At 38.5% G+C, this 26,211-nt stretch overlaps 1 protein-coding gene across 46 annotated transcripts in view; it reads right to left on the bottom strand.

Annotated features, from left to right (window-relative positions):
- The window catches only part of LOC127066024 (twitchin), a 64,196-nt gene extending 38,825 nt beyond the window's left edge, over positions 1-25,371 (bottom strand). For 6 of the 46 annotated variants that reach the window (XM_050999165.1, XM_050999173.1, XM_050999166.1 and 3 more), the window contains exons 1-51: positions 24,926-25,371; positions 20,789-21,325; positions 20,252-20,276; positions 18,270-18,432; positions 18,053-18,194; positions 16,064-16,199; positions 15,652-15,855; positions 15,058-15,359; positions 14,337-14,554; positions 13,807-14,212; positions 13,532-13,704; positions 13,282-13,452; positions 13,118-13,197; positions 12,875-13,040; positions 12,348-12,533; positions 11,873-12,034; positions 11,534-11,584; positions 11,028-11,045; positions 10,170-10,229; positions 10,027-10,071; positions 9,908-9,967; positions 9,767-9,823; positions 9,604-9,654; positions 9,370-9,441; positions 8,828-8,887; positions 8,660-8,752; positions 8,514-8,570; positions 8,374-8,430; positions 8,236-8,289; positions 8,084-8,140; positions 7,941-7,991; positions 7,784-7,843; positions 7,646-7,702; positions 7,471-7,527; positions 7,330-7,386; positions 7,201-7,257; positions 7,047-7,103; positions 6,905-6,961; positions 6,722-6,775; positions 6,584-6,637; positions 6,416-6,469; positions 6,261-6,311; positions 6,121-6,168; positions 5,792-5,830; positions 5,632-5,682; positions 5,381-5,425; positions 5,255-5,296; positions 4,910-5,065; positions 3,949-4,134; positions 3,831-3,845; positions 2,474-2,653 (exon numbers count right to left, since the gene is read on the bottom strand). In XM_050999165.1, coding sequence (XP_050855122.1) covers positions 2,474-2,653; positions 3,831-3,845; positions 3,949-4,134; positions 4,910-5,065; positions 5,255-5,296; positions 5,381-5,425; positions 5,632-5,682; positions 5,792-5,830; positions 6,121-6,168; positions 6,261-6,311; positions 6,416-6,469; positions 6,584-6,637; positions 6,722-6,775; positions 6,905-6,961; positions 7,047-7,103; positions 7,201-7,257; positions 7,330-7,386; positions 7,471-7,527; positions 7,646-7,702; positions 7,784-7,843; positions 7,941-7,991; positions 8,084-8,140; positions 8,236-8,289; positions 8,374-8,430; positions 8,514-8,570; positions 8,660-8,752; positions 8,828-8,887; positions 9,370-9,441; positions 9,604-9,654; positions 9,767-9,823; positions 9,908-9,967; positions 10,027-10,071; positions 10,170-10,229; positions 11,028-11,045; positions 11,534-11,584; positions 11,873-12,034; positions 12,348-12,533; positions 12,875-13,040; positions 13,118-13,197; positions 13,282-13,452; positions 13,532-13,704; positions 13,807-14,212; positions 14,337-14,554; positions 15,058-15,359; positions 15,652-15,855; positions 16,064-16,199; positions 18,053-18,194; positions 18,270-18,432; positions 20,252-20,276; positions 20,789-21,101 — 5,067 coding nt within the window. In that variant the 5' untranslated portion in view covers positions 21,102-21,325; positions 24,926-25,371. Of the gene's footprint in view, positions 1-1,035; positions 1,081-2,473; positions 2,654-3,830; positions 3,846-3,948; positions 4,135-4,909; positions 5,066-5,254; positions 5,297-5,380; positions 5,426-5,631; positions 5,683-5,791; positions 5,831-6,120; positions 6,169-6,260; positions 6,312-6,415; positions 6,470-6,583; positions 6,638-6,721; positions 6,776-6,904; positions 6,962-7,046; positions 7,104-7,200; positions 7,258-7,329; positions 7,387-7,470; positions 7,528-7,645; positions 7,703-7,783; positions 7,844-7,940; positions 7,992-8,083; positions 8,141-8,235; positions 8,290-8,373; positions 8,431-8,513; positions 8,571-8,659; positions 8,753-8,827; positions 8,888-9,369; positions 9,442-9,603; positions 9,655-9,766; positions 9,824-9,907; positions 9,968-10,026; positions 10,072-10,169; positions 10,230-11,027; positions 11,046-11,533; positions 11,585-11,872; positions 12,035-12,347; positions 12,534-12,874; positions 13,041-13,117; positions 13,198-13,281; positions 13,453-13,531; positions 13,705-13,806; positions 14,213-14,336; positions 14,561-15,057; positions 15,360-15,651; positions 15,856-16,063; positions 16,200-18,052; positions 18,195-18,269; positions 18,433-20,251; positions 20,277-20,441; positions 20,464-20,788; positions 21,326-24,925 lie in introns of those variants that run through there. The other 40 variants (XM_050999163.1, XM_050999170.1, XM_050999197.1 and 37 more) reach the window with 33 other exon arrangements.
- Between the last annotated feature and the right edge of the window lie 840 nt (positions 25,372-26,211).

Genomic DNA, 26,211 nt, shown 5'->3' with positions numbered 1-26,211 from the left:
TTCTCTCGCGTGAACGCATTCTTACTACAAGATATTTACAAGATGACATGATTCACATGCAGTCGCTGCTCCTCGTACGTCCTAAACATTCGTTAACGCCAATGAGTGTCTTTTTGCAGACAATGCTTGCCAAGACACTTGATCTACGAGTAAGAACGTTAGCATAGGTTCTTTAGCCAAAAGAAATTCGAAACCTTGCAAAAGAGTGATCGATAGTCGTTGTCAGCGAATGTACCGGACACGCCTCGTCCTTTTCTATTCTCTTTCTCACGTCGATTGTTATTATTATATTAATTTTTTTAATAGTGTCATTATTATCGAGTTTGTAGTGCACACAGACTCGGTTCAGGCAGCAGATCCGTGCCAGGTGCAGGTGCATTTTATACGTTGGTCAATAGTTTAGCTTATAATCATTACGACAACATATCGAAATAAAGTTACACGAGAGTAAAGATTCCATCTCATAGATCGTCGAATCTATTAAAAAAAAAAAAAAAGAAAGAAAGAAAAGAAAGAAAGAAAAAGAAAAAAAATATCAAATGCTTCTCCTCGACGACAAGTATTATAAGAGGAATCTTTGCTCTACAATTGCATGCTTGCATTCCATCGACGTAATCGTGATATTCGACGTTACGAATCAAGTGGCTACTCAAATTTTCAGCTTTCTTACGTCGACGTACGCATGCTTGCGAATAATGTAGTGTAAAATACGTTCATAGCGAGTAAATATTAAACAATAAATAGTAGTAGTGAGCAGGCACAGACGGACGAAAAGAAAAGTGTACGCCGTTAGGTGATACCGATCGATGGAATATTACAAACGTGATAAAGAAAAATCGATGAAAGATTGATCGATGATATCGATCGAAGAGCCTGATTTAATGAGCGCGTAATTCTTTTCGTCCGTCATTCCAATGAAATTGTGTAAAAGAATATGTGAGTCAAAAGTGGAATGAAAGTAGAAGAAATGCATTGGTAGTTGAGTAAGGTTGCAGACGAGGCATTCGCTCCTTCGCTTTTAGAGACTTTTCTCACCTTGCGCTCGTCCACTACCTCGCCGGGCCGCAGCTTCCTATTCTCCTATGGACCAAATTGTTGTTTACTACTGTGTTCTTGTCAGCTAAATGTGCCTGTAGTGTTGTGTGTGCGAGCATAGCTATGTGTACATGTTTCATTTTCTCGTATATACATATATATTAATAGACAATGAAATAATGAAATATAGAATGATCCTCGAGACGAGCCATCTTCGGAAATCGGGCCGTTTACAAGAACGTACTCCTCGGATAGTTTCCCAACGTTGCTACGACATCGTCGATTTCGTTTTCAATACCCCTTACTGAAATCTTCAACTTGCTTGAGGATTTTACGTCGAAGATGCCTCCTGCCTTTTTCATCTTGGAATAGTAGTACAGTCGGTTGCTTTGCGTGTTTAGCAAATCAAGGACAGGCGATGGAAGAGGAGCGAAGGTTGGTGCATCAGAAGCTGGGTACATGGACTTTTCACGAACAGGTAGCTAATCTAAATTTCACGCTTTGCTGACACTAAAAATAACGCACACTCCTGCTGACCTTCTAAAGACACTTTCACAGAAACTCGTTGGGACTTTACGTCTATGGATATCTATTGCTAATATCATCACGGGTAGGATCGCTAAATATCACGAATATTTCTACGGAACTCAGGAAAAAAAACTCAAAAAAATCTAGAGCTAACCAGCTGTAGCTAGTCATCTACCTACTCGTTCACCTAGCATCTTATATCAGCATTTTTTCAACATTTTTTTTTTTTTTTTTTTTAGGACATACAATCGAGATTCTTACAAGTTTCTTTGTGCTTTTTCGTTCCAACTATCTTTCCTCCCGTATCGATCGTTCAATTCAGTTTCAAACGAAACTTTGTATCTAAAAATATCGAACGGATAGCTTCGACAGCGCAACGAACTTGAAAGAATATCGATTGGAAGACAGACCGATCTATTTCAAAACGTTTAAACTCGAGAAAGGATTATTTTCCGACTAATTATAGTTCGAAAAATATTTTCGGCGCTAAAAACATTAATGCGTAATGTGAATAATTCTACCAGAATAAGCTTCGCTCGCGAACGTAGATATTTTTAGAGTCGCTCTAGTCATTACTAGATACTAGGTAAGTTTATCTGGCGTTTTGACAAAACGATCCTAATTATCGAAGATCTTGACGAGACGAAGATCCGTTAACAGCTCTTTGTGCCGTCGTTTGATACTAATCGTTTTGAAGTAGATCATTCGGTCATGCGAATCTGAAGAGGTGCAACGGTATTATAGTATCTTTAGTAAAAGGTCCTATTTGACAAGGAAAAATATATTGCGCGTATCAGATACGCGAGTCTAAGAAAAGCAACCGTTGCACTTCTCAAGTTGGTCCTTTTTGTTTTTTATACAGCAGTCGATATACCTTGAGGATCAAATTGCAATTTCTTTCGTAACATACCTCGTCACTGATGATCAGGCTAGGTCTACGACCCAATTCTTCGGGTGGTATGAGAGAACCACGTCGACTGGTCGAACCACTTCCTGGTATCAAAGATCCCTTTCTGCTTCCTGCTGGTGTTACGTCTTTAATAACTTCGATCTTTGGTGCCTCCGGTGCCTTGATCTCCGGCAACTTTGGCTGCAATGACGAATCAAGTTTTCACATTTGCTTTGATGGGGAAAGTGCACGAGTAAACGCTACGATAAATATACAGACAGGGGGAGAGAGAGAGAAAGAGAAAGGAAGTTTCAATTTTGCACAAAGTGATAAATGTCTCTGATAAAATAGATAAACGTTACCGTTTTCCGTGAATGAAAAACAATTTAGGAGCGAAAGTCTATCTTTCGAGAAGCAGTAAAGTATGCGATTTAATGCGATCTCGATCGTAAGGAGATTACGACTGATCTCTCGATTCGATAGGGGAACCTCAGTTAGCAAAGGTGTCTCGACCGAGAGAGGAACGCAATAAGACCGAAAATAGCGATCGATGTTTTCTCCATCCTCGTTTTCACGAATAAAAACGGGGAAGATCTACGCGAGGGGTGGTGACATACGACGAGTTATTTGCCAAAAGAGTTTCATCTCTTGCCCTCTCCCTCGGATTTCTCTTCACATGGATGAGAGACATTCGTCGGTTGCCAAGGGAAACCGAAACGAGAGATTCGAGACTTGGATGATCATTACCTCTCGCAAAATCGAGTCGTTTTAATTGCGATTATTATTGTATATATAACGGCGACAGTGCCATTCGAGTATTTGTGTCGTCGTCGCTCGTTGCGCCCTTCGAACATTTACGAGTTCGGAAAATATGACGAAGGCTCTCTGGCAACGCGCGCCAACCAGGATTCTGTGTCACCGTCGACATGTCGTACGTCGACCGTACGACCGAACGATCGCGGACAAGATACACGCTTTTATTCGATTTCGTTGGATTCGATGGAATCGCGATGCCCGGGCTAATTACGGAGACGACCTTTGCTATCCAATTTCTGTTTCACCAATCGCTTTTTTTTCTCGCCGTTCTCAGGCAGAACGTATCTACGCCTACGGGAATGAACATTCCTACATAAATCTGCCAAGCTATAAATCTTCTTCTTAAGATTTTAATCATCGTTGAATTTATACGCCTTTCGCGATCTAGTGGGATGATTCTACTCGCGGTACAAGCCTAGACATTCTTTATCTAAAATTGAAGAAAGTGTTGAAATGGTCTCTCCTTTGAAGATACCTATTTTTGTTCTCTTATTCGAGTAGACACGATCTTATCTGGTTATCTTGTATCGTTGGGAGATGAAAAGTCAATTCTATCACTCACCTTCGAGTCGAATTTCTATTCCATGGAGTGATGAAAAAGATACATAAAAAAAAAAAGAAACAAGATTAACAACATTTTACTTTTCATGAAATTTGACGTCGATCGACTATTTTCTTACCTGTGTCGCCGGCCTATCCAGTTTTGTTTTCTCGCGACCTACTCGTTCACCGAAATCAAACTCTTGAGGTTTCTCAAGAACTGGTCTCTCGTAATCAGGAATTTCTGGAAGTTCATAGCTGCTCTCCTTCCTCCCTTTTGTAACTTTTCCTTTCTTTACCTCTTGCTTCTCTGCCTTTTCGACTTTCTATACGTTGCAAAATTCAAAACAAAATCATATTTAATTTTTACACGCGTTAGGATAAAATAATATTACGAGGGTAGAGTAGTGTGTTATCAAGTGTGAGATGAAGAGTAGAAAGAGCAGTGCGATGTGTAGATTATAAACGTAGAATTAATTACATCCAAAGGAAGTGTAAGTTTACATATATGATTATAGAGTCAATTTTATCTTACCTTTTCGATATGCTTTCTTAATTAATTTATAAGTTTGGAAAGTTTGAAATTTTAAGAAAACCTTGCATAATTGTAATATACACATATATTGTTATTTACAGATAGAACATATACGTTAGAATTTGACAGGAAAGTTCATCGTCCAAGAACAAGCTGTAGAAAATTAGAAATATCAAAGCAGAAAGATATTTTATAAACATATAGATCAAGTTTAGTAGACTTTTTGTAAGATGCATTGAAGGTGTGTAACATAGAAAGGATAAGTTAAAGTCCATAGAGAATAAGAGACATCAGTTATAAAACTGACGTAAAGAGAAAGACATAGAAAAAAGATAGTAAAGTATATGAAGTTCGAAGATGTACAAGTCCATTCTAAGAATGCTGTGAGTCAATATTGTGAGTCACAGAATATTTTGTTCAAGTTATATCATTTTTAATTACAAGAGAGGAAGAACAAAGAAGAAGAGAATATTTAGATAAATTTGTTTAGCACTAGAGGATTGAAACGAAAGAGAAAGAGAGAGAAAGAGACAGAGAGATGCTGAGATTCCTGTGTGCAAGGATACCTTCAACTCAATAGTGCCATTTGTAGCCTGCTGAGGCTTTGATGTATCTCTTGCAACTGGTTTGAGTTGTATCATTTGAAAATTATCGGTTTTAACTTCTTGTTTTGGTGGTCTACGTAGTTTTGGTTTCGCTTCAGTGCCTTGGATTTCCTTTGGCTGTATTTGAAATATTTGTGTGATAATTGCGAACGGTATTTTATACGTTTTTATGATTACCGATTACCAAATTCCAATATCGTTACGTTATGTGTATTGTACGCTTTGTTATTTAATAATTATATGTATTATATGTATATTGATAATAATAAAAATTTTCACTCGTTAAAAAATCACACGAACACTCACCTTAAGTTCGACTTTGTTCAAAGACTTCTTTTCTTCTTCGATCTATAAAAGAAAAAAGAAAAAAGAATTTTTATTATAGTACAAACGTTGCTTACATTACATATATCGCATACGTGATATACATACTTTAATACTTTGCTTGAGGCTAAGTTTCCTTTCTTGTTCCTCCTTCTGTAAACACAGACAGACAAAAACGTTTCATGAATAATTTATAAACATGAGATCATTGCAAAAAGGCTACACATTTAAAAATACTCTTGAAAATGATATCCGATAAATATCGTGATTCGTTTTCTACTTTGTCGCGATTATATAAGCGTGTAATGAAATGTATTATTTGATTGTTATTTATGCTTGAATGCGAATGACTTATGTACCTTAGGTTCCTCGGGTTTGCCGAGTGTTTTACGTTTCTCGGGTTCTTCCTTCTAAAAATAAATTTCATTGTAATAATATCGAGGACTTATGCCATTTCATCCTTTGTGTATAAAGTATTTTTCTATGTAATTTAATGTATTGAGTGTTTGTTGTGTGTACCTTGGTTTCTTCCGGTTTTAGTGTGGCTTTTGGTTCCTCCTAAAAAGTATTCATTAATTTTAATATACGATTTTTAATTTGTAAATATTTTCTACTTCGTAGTAATGTACTATGAATGAGAATATAATGTAATTACTGAGAATATATGAAATTATTGAAATGACAATAAGATGGCATCGCTGAAAAAAAAAATTAAATGCGTTATGATACAAGTGCATGAAACGGACGATGTATCATTTTTGTTTAATGTGCTTTGAACGTGTGCTCGGTTATATGATGAGGCCTACGATGCGTGTAAACGAATGAATACATTGCAAGTGTCTGTGTACCTTAGGTTTCGCGTCGCGTTTTTCAATAGTGGATTTAGGTTCCTCTTTCTAAAAAAACACAATTTGAATGTCATATGTATCTAAGAAAAAATCAACTACGAGATCTACTGTTTAACTGTATATTCGTTCAATATGTGTACCTTTGATTCCTCAGGTTTGGTTAATGTCTTAGCTTTCGCTTTGGTTTCAACCTACGAATGAATGCAACGATTCTATTAGATTTTTTTTTTTTTTCTTTTATCATAAATGCAAGGTAACCGAAATAAAACCTGAGTGTTTTAAAGTCAAAATGTACCTTAGTATCCACAGATTTACTTGGTACACTTTTTGCTTTAACTTTCGGTTCCTCCTAAAAATTATTTGATACGTATGCATAAAAAATGTTAGTATATATTTTTTAAATATTTTATAATGAAGAATTTTGTATAAGTATAAAAATAAAATTGTATCGTGTCGTGTGTACCTTGGGTTCTGCTGGTGTTTGTGTGTCAATTTTTTGTTTTGTGTCTTGTTTCGTCTAAAAAAATAAAAACGTGTTAAATCGAGTAAAATAAAAAATACGACGTGGTGTATGTATCGTATACGTATTGTATATGTGTACCTCAGGTTTTTCCTTATTATCAATGGCGGTTATATTAGTTTTAATTTCTTCGTCCTGAAACCAAAGTTCTATCTATACTTGTGAAGATTAAAATAAAATATTTGTATATAACAATCTACGAAGATTTTGAAAATGTATTGTCTATGTGATATTGTTGGATAAATTTGTCGTACGATCGTGTACCTTAATTTTATTCGCGGGTCTGAGAGGATGCAATTTAGGAACAGTTTCTGAAGATTCCTAAAACGAGATACTTTCTTAATCATCCATACTACAAGTAGAATGTGCGAGTATAAGTATATTGTATGAGATTATTTCGTAATACCTCGTCCTTTTTATCAAGTTTTTCTTTGGGTGCTGTGATTTTCGGTGGAGAAGCTTCCTAAAATTATTTACAATATATTTCAGTGTACATTGTAATAATGGACGTGTCTGACAATGTAATTAATGTAATATACAATATATATATATATATATACTTTAGGGTCTTTAGGAGGCTCGCGTGAGTTTATTTTTGATGTGTATTTTGGGGTGTCCTAAAACATAGTGTGAGTAAATGATCTATGTACGAATGAATAATATTAATTGCGTGTGCGAATATATTATACCTTATCTTTTATATTAGATTTTTGTGTTTGAGTTTCAGGCATAGTTGCCCATATATCCTGAAATAATAGAGATAAATAAAAAATAAATAAATAAAAATAAATCTATCGTGAATTAAAATAAAATCGATCGCACTGATGTACCTCTATATCATCGTCGCTTGAAGATGAATCGCGTTTGAGTATCTTTTGTGGTGCAGCCTAAAATTTTATGTATTTAAAGCTACTTTATGTACATATATATATATTCCTTCGAGTAACATATAAAACTAAATAAAAAGTTAAATGCTGACAAAAGCGAGTATAGTGCAATGTATACCTTAACTTTTCCAGCAATATTTTGTTCGCGATGTTCTGTCTTTGGTTGCTTTATATCCTAAAATTGTTTGTTCTCCTGTATAAATTATGTACCGTACTTTGTAAAAATTTACAAATTTTTAAGTGTGACATGCGATACCTTAATATCTCTACTGGATTTATTAGGTGTATGTGGTGCGAAGGATGATCTCGATATATCCTAAAAGAATGCATTGTGTCTACTTAATCACTGTTAAAAATGTGTGTTAAGTAAAAAATAATTATTGAAAAAAATATAAAAATAATATATCGTCTACCTGATTTTTTTTACTAGAATTATCAAATTCAGGTTTTGATGCCCATATATCCTAAAATTATACATGTTTAAAATTAAAAATATATTGTGTCCTAAGTATACACATGATGAGTGTTATATAAATGTCGTGGGTGTCGTGGGTACCTCTATTTCATCCTCAGATTCTGGTTTATGTAATTGTATGGATGGTTTTGGCATGTCCTAAAATGCAAGCCGTAACGACTGATTAATGATACTGCGTTATACGACCCATAAAAGATAATATATGTTCTAACTGTGTGTATTGTGCCGTATACCTGAGTTTTAGTATGTTTTACGACTGGCGTATCTGATTTCACCGCCCATATATCCTAAAGGTATTTACATTAATGTGAAAATAACAAATACTAAAAAGATATTTCATGTATTATTTAACTCTAACGTGTATCATATACCTCAATTTCATGGTCAGGTTTAGGTTCGCTGAACTTGTCTGCCAATTTCGGAATACTCTAAAATTTGATTCGTAATATTTTTCGATTTAATTCTTAATTTTAATTTAATACTTGCAATGTAAATACAATAAATTTTATACCTCGTCATTCGTACTGTGTTTCGATTCGCGAGAATCAGGTTTTGATGCCCATATATCCTAAAATTTGTTGATTTAACGCGAAATATATAGATTATTGTAAAATATTAAAAAATAACTATTTTTTAATCATCTTGCGTGTTGTGTACCTCAATTTCGTTATCGTGTTCGTTTGCGTGTGGCCTAATTTTAATTTCCGGAGAATTTTGTGTTCGAATCGTATGTTTCGAGATTGGTTCATCCTACAAATAGATTTAGTTTTAATCCGCTACCGTATAACATTGTTGTAATGTCGATCAACTCGTCGATAAGTGTACCTTTTTATTATCAATAGATCTGCAAAATGTATCTCCTATTCCTGGAGTTTCTGCACTTTTCTAAACATCCAATTCAAACAAAAATATATTAAAAAAAAATAAATAAATAAATTTTAAGATATGCAAATGTATATGTATAATGTATGTGCGTTGGGTACCTTTGTCCGATTATCAGGAAACGTGACAATAGATTTTTTATATCTTATACTTGATACATTTTTCTAAAAGACCATCGAAAAATATACTAGTGAAATATTGTACCTTTTCATATTTCACATAATTGTCATTTCGTATATTTCTCTGTATTCGTTATACATATATTAATTATTGATAAAGTGTTATTCACAAAAATTATAAAATTCCTCTTTTGTCGAACGTAAGAAGATCAAACATATAAAACTTACCCAATTGTCACTAATAATGATGACACAAATAAAAAATGATAAAAATTTTAACAATTTACATAAAATCGACATGCTAACATCTATATTACTTATTGTTATTCAACAAGATTAATAAACAAATAATACTATAATTTTTACCTTTTCGACGGTAGCCTTCTTCTTTTCGATAATCGAAGATCTTCTACTCTCCGTCTTAATTTCCTCTTCGGTCTATAACAATTTAATATCGATTAATGTAATAGCACATGGATTATAAAACAGATTTGATTAAACGATGGTATTTGCTCTGTTTTCCCTCGATTAATGAAACGTCTGTGTGCGCTGTGTCGTGAAAAATTACAAGATTCATATGTGCATGTATGTATTGTGTACCTTTTGTATAGAAACGCGACGTTGTGGTGATGTAGAACCATCTTCTGTTATCTGTACGTGCGAAAAAAAAATGTGTATAACTGTTTCATGAATGAATTAATTAAATTAACGATGTATGATACAAATATTGAAAGTACAATGAATAAATGTTTTCGTATAATACCTGTTCTTGAGTCATAACTAGAGAGCTACGACGACTTTCCGTTCGCAAAGCTTCCACCTGAAACAATAACGAATTACATAAAAAATAATCGCTACGTCTCATAATCTCTTTTCTATATTTTGAAATACATAGAATACCAACCCTGCTAATAGACTGCTTACGACTAGTAGGTTCAGGTTCTTTCTTCTTAATGATTTTCTTCTGTAAATCAAATTTGTTATATGTTAAATGTTCGACAAAAGATATGTAATTGTACTTACAGCTTCGGCCTCCTTTTTATCTTCGATCTTTTCGTCAGGTTTTTTCTACAATTCACAAATATAATGAATAATGTTTTTAGTTTATATATATATATATATATATGTACATATATAATTAATAATGTACAAGTAATTATTTTTACCTTGATCGATTTTTTCTTCTCTTCGACTTTTTCTACGTTGTTGAATGTCTCTTCTTCTTTCTGTGTTTCGTAAAACAGACGTATTTATATTTAAATATACTGTCAAGAGAACACATTTTATTACAGTGAGAATAAAATGAACTTGATTTAAAAATTTACGTTCTTCGAATTATCCAATCAAAATGATATTATACGAGTATATCGTGTTTACTTTATCACGATCAAACTGAAGGAAAATTTTTACGTATATTCATGAAGCTTATTCATTCATTTTACTCTCATTCGATAGATAACAAAATAACATGCAGTACTGATAAATTTCAAGGATTTAAACAAAAAATTTAGGGGACTTGCACATATAATACACACTCAAAACCCAGCTTCTGCAAAAAAAGATATAGGAAAGTGTACAATATTTAATAATTACTTCAATTTATGACACTTAAAATACGTACAAATTGTAAGAACAAATATGCATGAGTAAGCTGCACTGAAAAAGCAAATTACATTATAAGCAAATAATAATAAGCAATGTATATGGTATAAAGCTGAAAAAATAAAAGCAAATATCGTTAATAAGCTAAAATGTAAAGTAAAAATTTTAAGAACGATGCTCTGTAAAAACGATGTGATAAATGTATGCCTTATATTACGATGTAAAGGCTAACAACGACAAACGCACGTTATCTCGTTTATTTCTTGAATATTTGAAATAATATATGCAATAGCTTCAAAGCTGTACGTGTTATATAGTTTCTAGCTGAAATAAATTCTTAGCTTAAATAAAGATCTCTCTCTCTAAGCGTAATTCGAGCGAATACATTACCAAAAACCTGGCGTTCGAGCTTTTACACTCACCTGTATAATCTCCATTTTCTGAAACAAAAGCGTAACAATGTCAAATTGTGATCATTCAAAAGGAGAAGGAAGTCTTAACTATAGAACTGTATAGTCTTTAAAATAAAAGATAGATAATTCTTAAGTAAACTACTTGATCATTTTATAAAGTAATAAGGTAACGAAAATATTTTCGATAAATTATTTTATGTGCTATTTCTATATCACATATCTATAAGCATTTTAAAGTAGAAAGCTTTTACCATGTCCCATTGTTCGAACAAGACAAACACAAGTGATACAAACAATTATATAAAACACAGAGGATTTACATCACAGGGATAAAAATCACAGATAATGGATTATATAGTATACAAGGTCGAAACGGTCGTGTGTTCCTGTTTGGATATTCTTTGCGTACATTATTTATTCCATAATTCAGCAAATGTTTTTACGTAAGAAAAAAGCTTATAAAATAGTCTCTTTTTATAAAAAAAAAAATAAAAAAATAAACATTTATATCGTACCTTTTTAAGACTCGGTCTGTCGATACCATTCGGTTTCGAATCCGGTATATCCTTGAAAAAAATAATTGAAAAAAAAAAATACAATTTCATGTCTAAAAGCAGTGACTGTTCTAAAAATATAGAGGCGTCATACTTTTGAAGTAACAGCAGAGAATATATGAAAATAGAAAAAGAAATAGAAAAATATTAATTAGAAGATATAATAAACTAGTACTAGGCACACAGTAGACTGAAGATCCAATAATATGACAAAGTGAAATATGACGTTACGAAATATTGTAAAGATATGAAAGTGTATGTGTTAATCGTGAGTAGAGAGTGTATTTTGTGTGTGTGTACCTCAATTTGTGAAAAGTTTTCTGATTGTAGCTCTGTGACAATCGGCTCGGTGACGCTGGATTCGATTACACTCACCACTTCCTCTTCCTCTTCCTCCAACGTTTCATCCTCATAAAAATCATCTTCGTCATCCTCATAACTGCTGCATACCGAATTATCCACCTTTCGTGTCGTAAAACGATAAAGTTTCAACAGAGCCAGATTGTCCCAACGAAGAAGAGAGAAACAGATATGCATTCGAGATTACACGATTTTATAAGAATAAATAGTAAGAAATATTTCGCGCGAACGAGCATTACACGATTCACTTATTAAAGAAATGCCTGTTTCTCAGTTCTTCTGTTATTGTTTGTAGCGTATGTAGTAATGATGTCGCATTAGTCACAAAAACAACGAATACAAATTTGGGGAAATAGAGGAGGAGATAATTACGATCGAATTCATGAAACATGGGAAATGTATAATTCGGTTCTACCTTCTTTTCTTCTTCTATCTTTTCTTCCTTCTTTTCTTCTTTTTTCGCTACCTTCTCTATCTTCTTCTCTTCTACTTTCTCCTCCTTCTTTTCCTCCTTCTTTTCCTCCTTCTTCTCTTCTTTCTTTTCTACCTTCTTCTTCTTTTTCTCTTCCTCTTCCTCTTCTTTCTTTTCTTCCTCCTTCTTCTATAATATGGGAAAGGACGTGCATGCGACATGGTAGAGAATTATCACATCATGGTTCGACATATATAATGTATACAAGGTGGATTTTTAATTTCATGGGCAAACGTATTTAACATGGGCAACATGTTTAAACAATCGATCCACGATAGATCGTTCGTAACAAGAGGATGAATTTTAAAACATTGCATTCAAGTCACGCATTTGGAAAGAATATAGGAATCTCGTGAACAAAGGTACGATAAAGAATATATCACAAAATTCATTACCCAAAACGACAACGAAAAGGAGAACAACGGTGGCCTAACGTCCCGGATATAATAAAATATAGCATTTTTATTTACCCTGACGACAAGATGCGCCGATGATTCGTCCTTGCCATATTCGTTACTCACGACAACTCTATACGTGCCAGATAATTCTGTTGTAGCTGAATTAATGGTCAACTTCATGTCCACGCCATTAAAAGATATCATGATATCTTTGGAGGCCTTGACTACTTGCGCATTTCTATGTGGCATAAGAAGAGCGATTAGTATTTTTATATAACGTTTAATCTTTTTGTATCAAATATAGTCATTATTTACCTATACCATACGACCGTAACTTTACGATCTTGTTGCGCGAGGCTCGCTATAAGTTCGACTGTTTTACCTTCCTCAATCGTCTACAGATAATGCATAGCATATTAAAACGCAATAAGGATAATGTAAACGTGTTCAATAGAAATATTAATTTGCTAGATATTTACCGCCGACTTGAGACCAGTGGTAATTTGTGGTTTTTCACCCTCTTCAACTATTTCCGTCACTTCGACCACTTGGGACGTAGCTTCGCCCTTTTCGTTACGTGCGACCAATTTATATATACCTTTGTCGGTTTTCGACATTTGTTCAATTTCTAATTTAACAGCAAACTCTCCCTATGCATTTTTAGATTTACGATTAGAAAAGAGGACAATTTTGGAGATAATGATTATACGTACAACAAACGATACTAACTTCTTTGACTTGTTCAACGTGTAATTTATGTCTAGTGTCTTCCCTAACAGCCTGTGTTTCTTTGAACCAAGTGCATTCTGGTGTAAATTTGGAAAGAACGTGGCACTCCACTATTACCGTTTTCTTCTTTACAATTTTTACGACTTTTGGCTTTTCCTTAATTACAGGTATAACTGAAAGTACGAAGAAAACGAAGATATATCATAGTCATAGAACCAAGCATGTGTGTGTGTGTGTGTGCGCGCGTACACATATTAGAGAACGATTAAACTTACTTTCAACGTTCAACGTTAGATTGGCATTAAGCTCCCCAAGAGCATTCTTGATATTACACTTGTAAAGACCGGAATCTTCAGGGCCAGGATCACTCAGAGTCAATTTGATGTAATAAATATCTTCCTTCTCTTTGACGATACTGATGGAGATCTTGGACGATTCTTTTATAACTTTTCCAGCGTGGGTCCATACTATCTCCGGTTTTGGATTTGCTTTCACTTTGCAATCCATAATAACCAGTTTACCTTGGTTCTGCGATTGTATTCGTGGTTTCTCCACGAAACTCGGACCATCCCCTTCTGGTTCTGGCTCAGCTTCGATATTTAGATTTAGATTAGCGTTGCTTTCGCCAAATTCGTTTTGTACGTGACACCTGTAAGTACCGCCGTCTGGTGCCGCAGGATCCTAAGCAAATAGTAGAAACAATATTTATTTGGTGTTTCTATACTACATTATTATACCATATAACTACATAACCATAAACTGATATAGTCGTCAAAGAGTAATAGGAGGAGGGAACGTCTCTGACCTTAATTTCTAATATGAGCTCATACACATCTTCTTCGACCGTTTTCGTCTGTATCGAAATTTTCGATGATTCTTTGACTACGTTGGCGCCACGGAACCATGTGACTTCTGGCTTCGGTTTCGCCTTGCATTTGCACTTCATCGTGATCAGGGTTCCACTTTCGTTCGGAATGATACGTGGCTTCTCGATGAATGACGGCGCAAAACCCGCGCTCTCTTCTGTATCTTGGAAAGGTCCATAGTTAGATATACTTGCTAAAGATCGTTCTCGGATTCCGGTGTAGCGTTTTATTTTTTACCGGAATGACATAAATAAAAAACCGCGGTTCGTGTTGGCATTAACCAGCCAACATGTACAGCAATTTCGATGAAGTTAGAAGTTAAGCACACTTGGTTACGAAGCCATTGTACAAGGACCTCACGATCCGTTTGCATCTTTGTTTACTCACCTCTATATCTGATTTAGCTTACTACGAAAGGACGACATGGAATGAGGACGTTTTTAACGTGCAGAAATAAAGAAGGATCGGATAGAAGGAATACATCCTAATGACAAAGAAATCTCACGATCTTTGGTCGTACGCGTACGAAGAAAAACGCGTGGTCAAAGTTTATGGTTCGCGACATGCAAGATGGATCGTGTGAGATAATGAAAACGAAGGAGATCTCTTCCTCCGTTGGTCCGTTTTATCCATGCGGGCGGGCCTTCGAAAGGGACTTGCCTTGGAAATTCAAGGAGATGTTGGCGTTACTCTCGCCAAAGTTGTTAAACGCGTTGCAACGATAATTTCCGCCGTCGGCCTTGGTAGGATTCATAATCTCTAAGGTGAGAAGATAGGTGTCCTTGCCGGTTGCCTTGCGAGACATCTTGACGCGACGACTGTCGGTTATCGCTTTCTGCCCTTGATACCAAGTTATATCCGGTACCGGATGTGCCTCTAGGATGCACTCCATTATCAGAATGTCTCCTTCCTGGCGGATCGTCGGTTTCTTCGGGAATCGTGGTGGCTTACCGTCCGGTATTCTGTATAAATCGACATTTCAGACAAACCAACCCCTACGTATATCCGGCCGGCTCGCGTGGAAACGATAGAATCTTCCCCCATTTCCTTTCACCGAGGTATCTTCACCGCGCTGTTTTCACGTTTAAACGTACGAATTTAGAAAATACAATCGTGCTACGAGCCCACGATTATCCCAAAATGATAGATGGTAAAGTAGTCGGGGCAGCGCGGTGAAGATACGTGACATCGTCTCGATGGAATAATAAACGACGCGCAAAGACGCTGACGCGCTATAAGACTTTCAATGCCTACTTGAGCTTGTCACCACCCTCGAAGTTCAAATTAATAGTTGCCACACCCTGGCCATGCTTGTTCTTTGCCACGGCCCTGTATTCGCCGGCGTCCTCCTTCGCTACGTTGTCGATCCTTAGCCGCGCGAGATGATATAGCTTCTGATCGAGTTCTAACGACATCTTGTATCTCCCACCTTCTCTGACTTCGTCGCTACCGTGGTACCTGTTTTTTACGCGTTACGCGCCATGCAGATACACTGTCATTCGACATTCAAATGTAATTTTTCTTGGAGAATAATAGAGAATAACATAACGCTAAATGTGCGCTAATGTTCCCGCATATCTTTGGGATACCATATGTCGCATGCATGATTTGATATAAAAGATTCCGATAGAGTATTTCCATGATCGAATGAAACTGAATCCCTTACCACTTAACACTGGGTTTTGGATCGCCGGCTAATCGGCATTCAAAGGTGATGGTGTTACCGTCGTCGGATTGTCTTATTACCGGTCGTTCGGTGAAAGTCGGTTTAATACCGTCTTCGGGTACGGGTGCCTCGTCGCCTATTTTAGCACAAACGATTGAAATTTCGATACATGTACCTAAATCATTTTGATTCGCTTCGCGTATTTAATCCTTTCGCTACTGTCAGACGTTTCATCTAAGAGTATTCTCACAGCAGCGAAACTATTATACGCTCGACGCTTTATCGTACAACCAAGAGTCACGTATCGATTCGGCTTATTGACATACCTAAGTGCAAAAAGATTATCTTTCGACCGGTTAAACGATGACAACGATACGATTTACATCGTACGACCAGCTCGAAGACAACGGTCTTCTATAACCATACGTTTCATAAAATGTCAATACGATATCAGTCGTAGAACAAAGATTATCTGGAAAAACCTGCCTATCGAACCGACATCTTATAGCTTAGGTTGCTTGCATTTCTCGAAAACTCGGTAACGTGCAACAACTTCTTTTACAAGCTGTGCAAATAGTAGGATAGAACGGATATTTATATACGAAGTCGCACGCGCGAACGCGCGAATTCCTTCGATCGAAAACTATCATACGAAAACGCAACCGCAAACGATCGTGATCGTTGAATGAGTTGCCTCGTTTTGTCAAATTAATCTATTATTGTGGTGTGCGTATATATATGTGTGTGTGTGTGTGTGTGTGTGTCGTCACAAAAAATTAAGTTATTTCTTTGCAAACGCTCTAATGAAAAAATGAATAAAATAGCGAATAGAAACGTATTACGAAACACACAAGTAAAAACGCTATTTACATTATTAGAGTTTTCTAAAGTTAAATTTGCATATAATTTTATGATATTGTTTTATGTACATGATTACAGGTATGTATATGTTTTATCAAAATAAGCAACTTAAAACTTTGTGAGCTTTGTATCGTTTAATGATCGTCATATGAATATGACACACGACAAACACGACTAACAAGTACAGATCGATAAATATCATCACTGCAGCAACCTAACGAAGCGTCAGTATAAGGCGAATCGACGATCGCATCTTGCGCGCTTTCTTACGTGGATCATTTCGTAGATAAACGACGTTCGAAATACGAACGAAACTTCGAGACAATATTTATATCTTCGTTGAGAAGAAAGTGCGCTCGAGGTGCGATCGAATGAAAACGTCATTCAAGCAGCATTTGTAGTTATAGATTAATTCTTATCTGCTATCTACATTGTAATGATGAAATATCTCCAAACGATGTTTTTCATGACGTTTAGTTGATTAAATTAAATGGGCTGTATATCGTGGGCTCGGTCGAGCCGACATCGATACGTGCTCGTAACTCGACGGCTGTGCTTACGATAAAGATAAATTAAAAAATAAATATTGGACGCAATTACGCTGGATAAAAGGAAAGAAGAAAAAAAGAAGTAAAAACAGTGAATAGACGAAAGAACGAGAAAAAAAAAGAAAGAACAAAAGATGATCGTATCGATTGCGAAAAGGATCGACGGAAGATAATTGAAAGATAAATTAAAAAATAATTGTGCTGGATAGGGGGAAAGAAGAAAAAACAAAAGAAAAAAGTAAAAACAGCGAATAGACGAAAAAAGAGAAAAGAAAGAAAGAATAAAAGATGATCGTATCCATCGAGAAAAGGATCGACAAAAGATAATTAAATAGAGAATGAATAGCGAATGAAGAATCAAAACGTGTGTAATCGTCGATATACATCCCGAGTCGAGGTAAGAATGAAATGAAATGAAAGTATTAGAAGCCTCGTATCCAGATTACACCTTTCTTTTCCACTTTCCTAAGAAGAAAGTCAATGAGCAAGAATGTGAAGGAGTGGAGGCCGGTGTAAGGTGGATCTTAACTATGTGTTTGATTACGTAGCAAACGACAAGACGCATCGCTTAAATACTTACTATCGAAATTTAAGGAAATGGTAGCATTCGACTCGCCGAGCTCGTTCTTCGCTGTGACCTTGTATTTGCCAGCATCCTCGACGGTCACGTTTTTTATTTCCAGCGTGGCGAAGTACGAGTGGCCATCTTTATCGACGGTCAGCTGGATTCGACAAACGTTCGAGTTAAAAAAGGAAATATCTCAGCGCGCAAGTAAAATATCGGCGAAAGGTCTGACCTTATGCCTCGACGAATCTTTAACCGGATTTCCATCGTGAAACCACATGACTTTCGGTGTGGGATCGGCGGTAATGCGACATTCGAAAAGTAATCGTTTACCATCGTCCTCCTGCCGAATTGCCGGTTTTTTCGCGAACGTTGGTGCAATGCCATCGATTTGTCTGTAAAAAGATCAAAGTTCTTCTTTATCTCCGTTCCCGCAACACGAGACAATAATGATCAACGATGCAAACACAAGTAACATCAAACCGACACACGGCGAGCAACGATCAATCGTCACGCGTCATTCTCTTTCGCAGAAACGTTAGCTTTTAGCGACATTAATACACAAATCGTTGAATTTATTCATATGCGATTTGGGCGAAGGTTACGCATACTTTTAATAGCCACTTTAAAAGTTTACCGCGATCCATTAATATGCCTTTCAAATGAAACCGCAAAGTCCTAATCGTAAAATCAAGTTACAGCGAGCAAACAAAACAAAGTATCGCTGTGTCTCTCGCGGAAGTGCTGGCAAGTGATGACCGGATAATGGAGAAGAGTCGTCTTATGATCGTACGTAGGTACGAAGCCAGTTGAAAATTTATCGCAATTTTCGCACGTCGTTGCCAGAAATAGTCGACGTTTTGTTTAGCTATCTCAGATAGCGCAAGTAGTTTTATGTAACTCCGTTGATAGCTCGACCATTCCTTCTAGAGGCGTTACCGCGTGCGAGACGTTAGAACGCGTTGAAATTTCTCGTCGAGTTCAATGCACCCTCGCGATCATCGATCGGGCCACTTAGTTCGTAATAATGAAAAATTTACATTGCGTTTGCCAGCGTTTGAAATAATGAAATAAAATTGATAAAAGAGGGCTCGTCTTTGAAGTATCGCTGAACGTTGGAATGGAACGTGACTCTTCGAAAAGAACTATCTCGATGACGTATCCTCGATCTTCGGGTACTCGATGAGTTTGAAAGGCAAGTGCATTAGCCTGAGCGAAACACACGTTGCAGCTAAGTTTAGCGTAGAACTAGGCTGCAGCTGTTCCGTTCGGCTTTCTCAAGCGCCGATCGGCAAATTCTCTCTTTACGTGATCGCAGGTATCAATATCCGTTAGAACTCGTTGCAACTTTTCAGCGTGAAACGCTTGCTCGTAGAACCGAAGAATAAATCCAACAACTTTCCCGCTTCGTGACGCGATTTGAAGAAAGAGAAAAAAAGAAGAAAGACTCTTTTCCGCGGGATAACCCTTTCCCGTTCTCTTGGCCGTCCAACGAAAAGAGCTATCGCGTCGGCCCGACCCAATTTCGTTCGCCTGGCTCGCCCAAAAATGTTTACGTTAAATAAGATTCAGATCTCTAACGCTTGAAAACTAAGTTGCCCGCTCGAGACGCTTGTACGAAGGGGTACGTCGAGTGTTTCGCGCCAGATCGTACAAGTTTACAATCTCCAACGAAGCAAAGAGCAAAGCGTTACCGTTTTTACAACCTCCAAATCGATCTTCTCTGAATCGAGATTCATCCAAGGTTCGGTATTTACGTTTCCATATATGACGATCTCCAGAAGCACCGATCGTTATAATATCTCGCGTCAAAATGACGCAGGTACGTATCTAGTTTGACTTCTATTTCCGCATTCGGTTTCTAAGCAAAAGTATATGCGTTTACACTGGCTAGAGATAGATGTGAAAGTTTAAATCTGGAATAGCATTCTTATCGGTACGCGCGAACATTGCCGAAAGCGTATAAAAATAGCTGCGCATTCCAAGACGGCTATTTTTGCTCGCACACTTTTCACGCCTCTTCGATCGCATTATTTACCAACTTTGCGATCGTTCGATAAAATCACGCACGGTGATCGCAATGGATAAACCGGGTTGCGTGCAGAGGTTAATCAATAAAACAGGCCAATTAGTAGCACATAAGGAGCAATTTAGATCATTCCTAAAGATTAGCACATCGAATCTAGCTCGTTAATCCGCAATAGAAGCACTCACCCCCTTATTAATGGTTGCTCAGCAGCTAGAACGAAAAAGCAAAAAAAGCGTCATACGCGATATACACATGTATTACTTGCGAGAGATGACAATGAAATGATAGAAACGCGATAGACGTGAAAAAGCGTAAAGCTAGCGCAAACAAGGAGCCTGGAGCTTATAAATCTATACTCCGTTTAACGCAACTTACTTCTCCCTAGGCTCATCCACAGCTGAAAAATACAATGTGAGCATTTATGACTGATAATTCGTTGGAAAGGAGAATGAAACGTTTTGGACAGTCCGAGTTGACGATATTGTACCTCGGGAAGGTATAATCGGGGACGAAAATGGAACGTGGTCGTGCGTTTCGTTGGGGTTAGCAAGTGCCTTTGAATCGATCTCTAAAAGCTAAAAATTTCTTAAGACCAGTGAAAATCGTAAAGGGGAGTCATCGTAAAGTCGCTCTCGCGGTTCGACTTCTCGGATAAAAATAAACCTTGGAACAAAACGCACGAGCGCATCGTAGCGTGCGAAGTGAAACGGTGCGTGACTTACGACTGAAGTTCAGGTTGATAGACGCCGCGACCTCGCCCATCTTGTTCTTGGCTTTGACCTTGTACAAGCCTGCGTCGGTCTCGATGACGTCATCGAGCTCGAGCACGACAAGGAACTTGCTCGTCCCGACGCTTTGCATTTTGAAGTTTGTCCTGTCATCCTCCCTGAGTTCCGTCTCGCCACGGAACCAAGATATCTCCGGTTTCGGCGAACTGACCAGCTGACACTCGAAGATCAGCCTATTCCCGTCGTCCTCTTGCCGAAGCTGAGGCTTCTGGGTGAAGCTCGGTGCGAAATCGTCGGCGACCCCCATGTTTACGGGGCGCCCGTGTTCCTTTGGTTACCCGCTAATCCCCAAAGGATCGTACCTCGCGTGTCCTCAACGCTACGCTCCTCCCCCTCCTCCTCCTCTCTTGCGTCTATCTTCGCGCTAGGACTTATTTTATCCTCGAGCCAAGGATACCGACCTGCGGCACAACCATCCAATCTCTTTCTTCGACTCTTCCGTCTTAACTTTCGAGTCGCCTCTTTCAGGACCTGCATATAGAATCGACGAGTTATTATCAGCTCCCTAGCTTGAAAAGATCGAGCGATCAGAGCGGATCGGAGCATCGAACGTAAATCGAGCGTGTAGAACGGCGAATTTTCGTGGAATCCGTTACTCCGAGCATATTTTCCAAGATACCCAAGGTTGTAGGGTGACGTAAGGCCTCTATTATTAAAACGACTCTTGGCTCGAAAATAGGTGGACTGGTTATCTTGATAATCGGTTATTATGTTTGGCATATGCCTCTATGAACGTGGATATTCGCAGCGAGCAGCGCGGTCTCTAACCGTGTTATGGTCGCGTCTTCGAAACTTCACTTTTTCCTTCAAAAAATATCACTCCTGAACGATGAAATGCTTTCGTAAAGTATACATATGCGCGCGCGCGTATATATATATATATATATACATGTATATATATGTACGGTTAGTAGTTAACAGAAAGTATTGCAACAAACGCCTGAACGATTGCAGTCGTCGAATGTTAACGAAAGATGAAGAAAAAGTAAGACGTTACCGGTTGCGACTTGGAAACCGTTCAGGTCATAAAACTGAAATAACGCGACAACCTTCGGGGAACATAAATTATAAGCACGAGAAGCCGAGAAGCACCGAAGAGGTGGGAATGACGGAGGAGAGGCTCGTGTCGTGAAATTTATATAAAAATCATCTTCGTCGAGCTTCTCTCGATGATTAATGAGGAAAGAAAACCGTATGTACGATTAGACCATAAAGCGGACAAACGATAAAATTCTCTCTAACGCTATAAATCTAAATTTGCATTTGGAATAGGAATTATGGACGGACACCTGTCGACTCGCTCGACAATGCGAAGAAATAACGTTTAATTAGGACCCCTTTAGACGAGATCGAAAGGATGCGTGCGAGATGCACGGCTGCGGGAACCAACGAAATGGTGTACCAAACGGACCAAGTATTACAACGTCATGGTAAGACTTGGCAGCCGGCCCTTGAGAAGCATTCTCGAGATCGCTACTCTTCGTAATCGCCATTCGCATTCCACCCCTTTCTGCAGTCTGATTTTCAGCCACCAATTTGTCGCGTCGGTTATAGTTAAGATCGATTACGGTAGTAAGTATCGGTTAAGGCTGAAAAACAAAGGACGTAAACGCGAATAACCTATCCTCTAAATATCGTTCTATGGCAGACGACTATGGAAAAAAAGTCGACCGTTGCTCGTGCAACAGTGGTAACGAGATCGATGAATTAGAATCTTTATGAGAACGGTTTCTACCGTACCAAAGAAAGCTTCGCTCGAAAATAGCGCTATAGCCGAAATAAATTCGTCGATGGAAAGACTAGAGCATGCGTCGACCTTAAAGTTCCTTGCTCTTTGTCGGAGGCACACTTTCGACAGAGCGGGCTTATGTGTGCCAAGTGAAGAAGGGAATGACCGAAGATCGAAAGGGACGCGTTTGAAAATGCCGATATAACGTTCGCGAGCTTTGTTCGATCGGTTAATACCTTTAACGCGGTTACACGTTGCTCGGGAAAGAAAGGGAGTCTCTGGAGACGTTACGTTACGACGATCGTCCGTGAATGAGCAGAATACGACAAAGGACTATGACTTTATAAAGTATGCATATTGATGAGTATTCATCGAGGTACGATGATCTAATGCGACAATTAAAAACAATTAGTCATCGAGTGGCTTTGAAATTAGGTAACTTCATACTCTTCGTGACTATAGACCGTAATAGTTGGCCCATCTTGGTATAATTATACATATGTCTATTTGGGATGCAACACAACGCGATGACATATCGTCCTCGTAACAGATACTACATTGTAACGGATTGCAGGTAAGTATTGGGATCGCCAATCGTTATGAATACTTTCAAGCAGGTCAATAGCATTGCGTCGCTAATTACTTTAGATAACATGTACTTCGCACATCGCGCGCGTCAAGATCTCGAGATAAGGCAAAAGCGAAAGGATTTTCAGGCTCGATACGATACGTGCGTTTTAGCGCTCATACATAATTTTATATCCTCTGGAAACGAGGGTTGTTCGTCCGCGCGAACGCAGCCAAAAGAGACTTTGCGATTCGTCGGAGGATTTCGAACGCAAGACGATGATTCATATTTTCAACGGTCACAAGGAGAATATTATCTAAGAGTTTGCACACGTAAGTAAGCGAGTACGCACGCGTTCAACCACGTCGCACCTTGCCCACGAGTATATTAAACGTTACACGCTATAGACGACCTAGAAAGTTATAATTGTTAGGTGACCGATGCGCCGAGCATTCGCGTATCTATTTCTCGTTTCAACTCGAACGCGAATATTTTGGTAGACTGATTCAAAGACGCGCAGTCTGTGCTCGCTTCGAGAGACATCTCGAGCTTATTTCAAAGAATAAATCATTGCGTAATTTATAGCAGATTCTCCGTCATATAGCGAAAAAAATGTCCCGTCGAGCGTAACCGACGAGACGAAAGAGTAAGAGGGTTATAATTACACGTGGTTAAAGTCTCCGGTAAATTAGAGAGCCAGATCGAAGATTTCTCTTGACAGTATGGAATTCGAGGGAATGCGAGATATTTATAAATCTAGCAGGTTTTCTGTGTGCGGCTTTTTCGGTGCTTCGCCGGGAGGAGTGTAGGAAAATTATAGAGATCGCGCCCACGCCGCGTTTTATGCGCTGGCAGGGTCGCGTCGAGAAATCTCTAGAGACAATTGGAGCAAATATCGAGGAGGAGAAGAAAGGACAGGGATAAAGGCGAAAAGAGCGAGTACGGAAGAAACGGATGAACGATCAACTATTCCGAAGACGATGATGAAAGCCGCGGTAAAAAGGATAGACGGAGAGCGACGAACCGCTCCTCCTCGCGTTACGCTCTCCTAAAAATACGCGGACACCGAGCCCAGATACCTAGATAGTAGTCTACTAATAGTTCGCGACAGCAAGACGCGACGAGACTCGTGGCGATTAGTCACAAAGTCGAGCGTCGTTTAGCGACGTACGCTTGTCAAGAAAGCCGTACTCTGCTCAATGCGCTCCTTCACTACGAATTTCCGCCTTTCTTGCCAATGCGATAACGTCGCATTGTACACCGTATGTAAGTCCTCTTTTAATTTTCCTCCTTTTAGCTTTCCGCGATTCGAGCAGAAAGACGACTCGCTCGCGGCACTGCTCCGTCCAAAGACAGAGTTTTCTTTCGTTTCTCTCTTTCGAGCGTCGCGCGTATCCTCGACCGCTATCACTTTTCTTCCTTCGAGTCGACGTTTCTCACGTCTGATTTAAAGAAGACAAAAACGAGATTACATAAGCACGCCTACGACATTTCGTCTACGACAAGATGCTCTCGTCCACGGAATCACGAATGACAAGTCCTGATGCGAGAACACTCTGGGCACTCGTCGAACGAAGGGGCGAGGAGACAGAGACAGAGACAGAGAGAGAGAGAGAGAGAGAGAGAGAGAGAGAGAGTGAGAGACAGAGAGAGAGAGAGAAAAAAAGAGAAAACACTTTGACGCACTCCGAAACACTTGAAACGATCGGCTCCTTTCGCTCGCTCGCGCACGTTTGACGTTAACGTGTCCCGTCAATGAAATCTTCCAACTTACTTGAGGTAGAGACTTACTCCCGCGTATCCAAAGTGGAGAGAAGAGGTTTCCTTTACTTTCCTCGTAGAAAATTGTTTGAAACGATGTTCACACACGCGTTCGCACCGGATTCAAAATGCTTTCGCAAACGGGAGAAACTGCCAAGAAAAGGAGAAGAAAAGAAGAAAAAAATTGATAACCAATAGAAACAATGGTATCGCTCGTTTTCGTCTTCGTCGTCGTCGTCGTCGTCGTCGTCGTCGTCGTCTTCGTGGTCGTCGTCGTCACTGCGTGGTCGTCACTCTTTTTTCCCGTTTTCTTTTATTATATTATTCTCGTCGTTTTCGTTTATCCTTCTCGTCTTATCTTCTTCTTCTTTTTTATAAGTAGCGCCGTCGCTCGTTCCTTCTCCCTCTTTTTTCACCCGTCCCTATCGCCGGGGCCCCGCGCGCCAACTAAACGCACGAAATCTCGCAGCGGCGATTCGAAGTGGAGTTCGCCTCCGCGAGTCTACCACCTCCACCGCCACCGAAACACCCCTCCGAGTATCTTTGCGAGGTTCCACCTCCGCGTCACCGCCACCCACATAGACTAAGAAAGTCGGCTATACGACGGCCGAAGAGAACAACGACAATGTTACCTTGTATATAGAGAGGCAGCGGTTCGAGGGCACCTAGATGCAACCAGACAACAATGCGACCTTACGACGCACCGTCCTTTACGCCCCAATATTTTCATTTCCACCTCTACCTTTTCCTTTGTGCTTCACGTTGACCGTCCACTCGCTACAAGATTTATAAGAGTATTAAACTTATCGAGTAAACTACGAGTAACACCGGAGCAGCAATATCGGATCAAACGTTGATCTTGAAACGTTGGAACGATTAATAACTTACACCTACGACGATAATTATCCGATTCTGTTTTCCTACCGAGTTCCATTCCTCCGTCGTCGCTCCACCTACGCAGCGTTGGTACGTTCTTCGCTCTGTCGCAAGACCCTCCGACCGAGTGTTATTCTATGCACCATAAAAAAAGCGATTCGATGAGTCAATCGTAAATACTTTCGTGTTGTACGTTTTTGACATTGAAATGTCATCGGCGCACGGTTTCGCACGTTTGAAAATACGATCTCTTTGCACGAACGACGTTCGTATTCGTAACGAGAATTATAAAAAGTAGGTATACTATAGACGCCGCGTACGAAACTAATCCTTATGTAATGCAGTATACAACGATCATCGACCAGTCATATGAAAAGAATGCCAGAGTGACGTACGATCTGCGAAATTAGAAGTGAAAATAGC

This window comes from Vespula vulgaris, chromosome 9 (genome assembly GCF_905475345.1).
Source record: "Vespula vulgaris chromosome 9, iyVesVulg1.1, whole genome shotgun sequence".
Taxonomy (NCBI): domain Eukaryota; kingdom Metazoa; phylum Arthropoda; class Insecta; order Hymenoptera; family Vespidae; genus Vespula; species Vespula vulgaris.
This window is presented reverse-complemented; position numbering and strand designations above follow the sequence as displayed.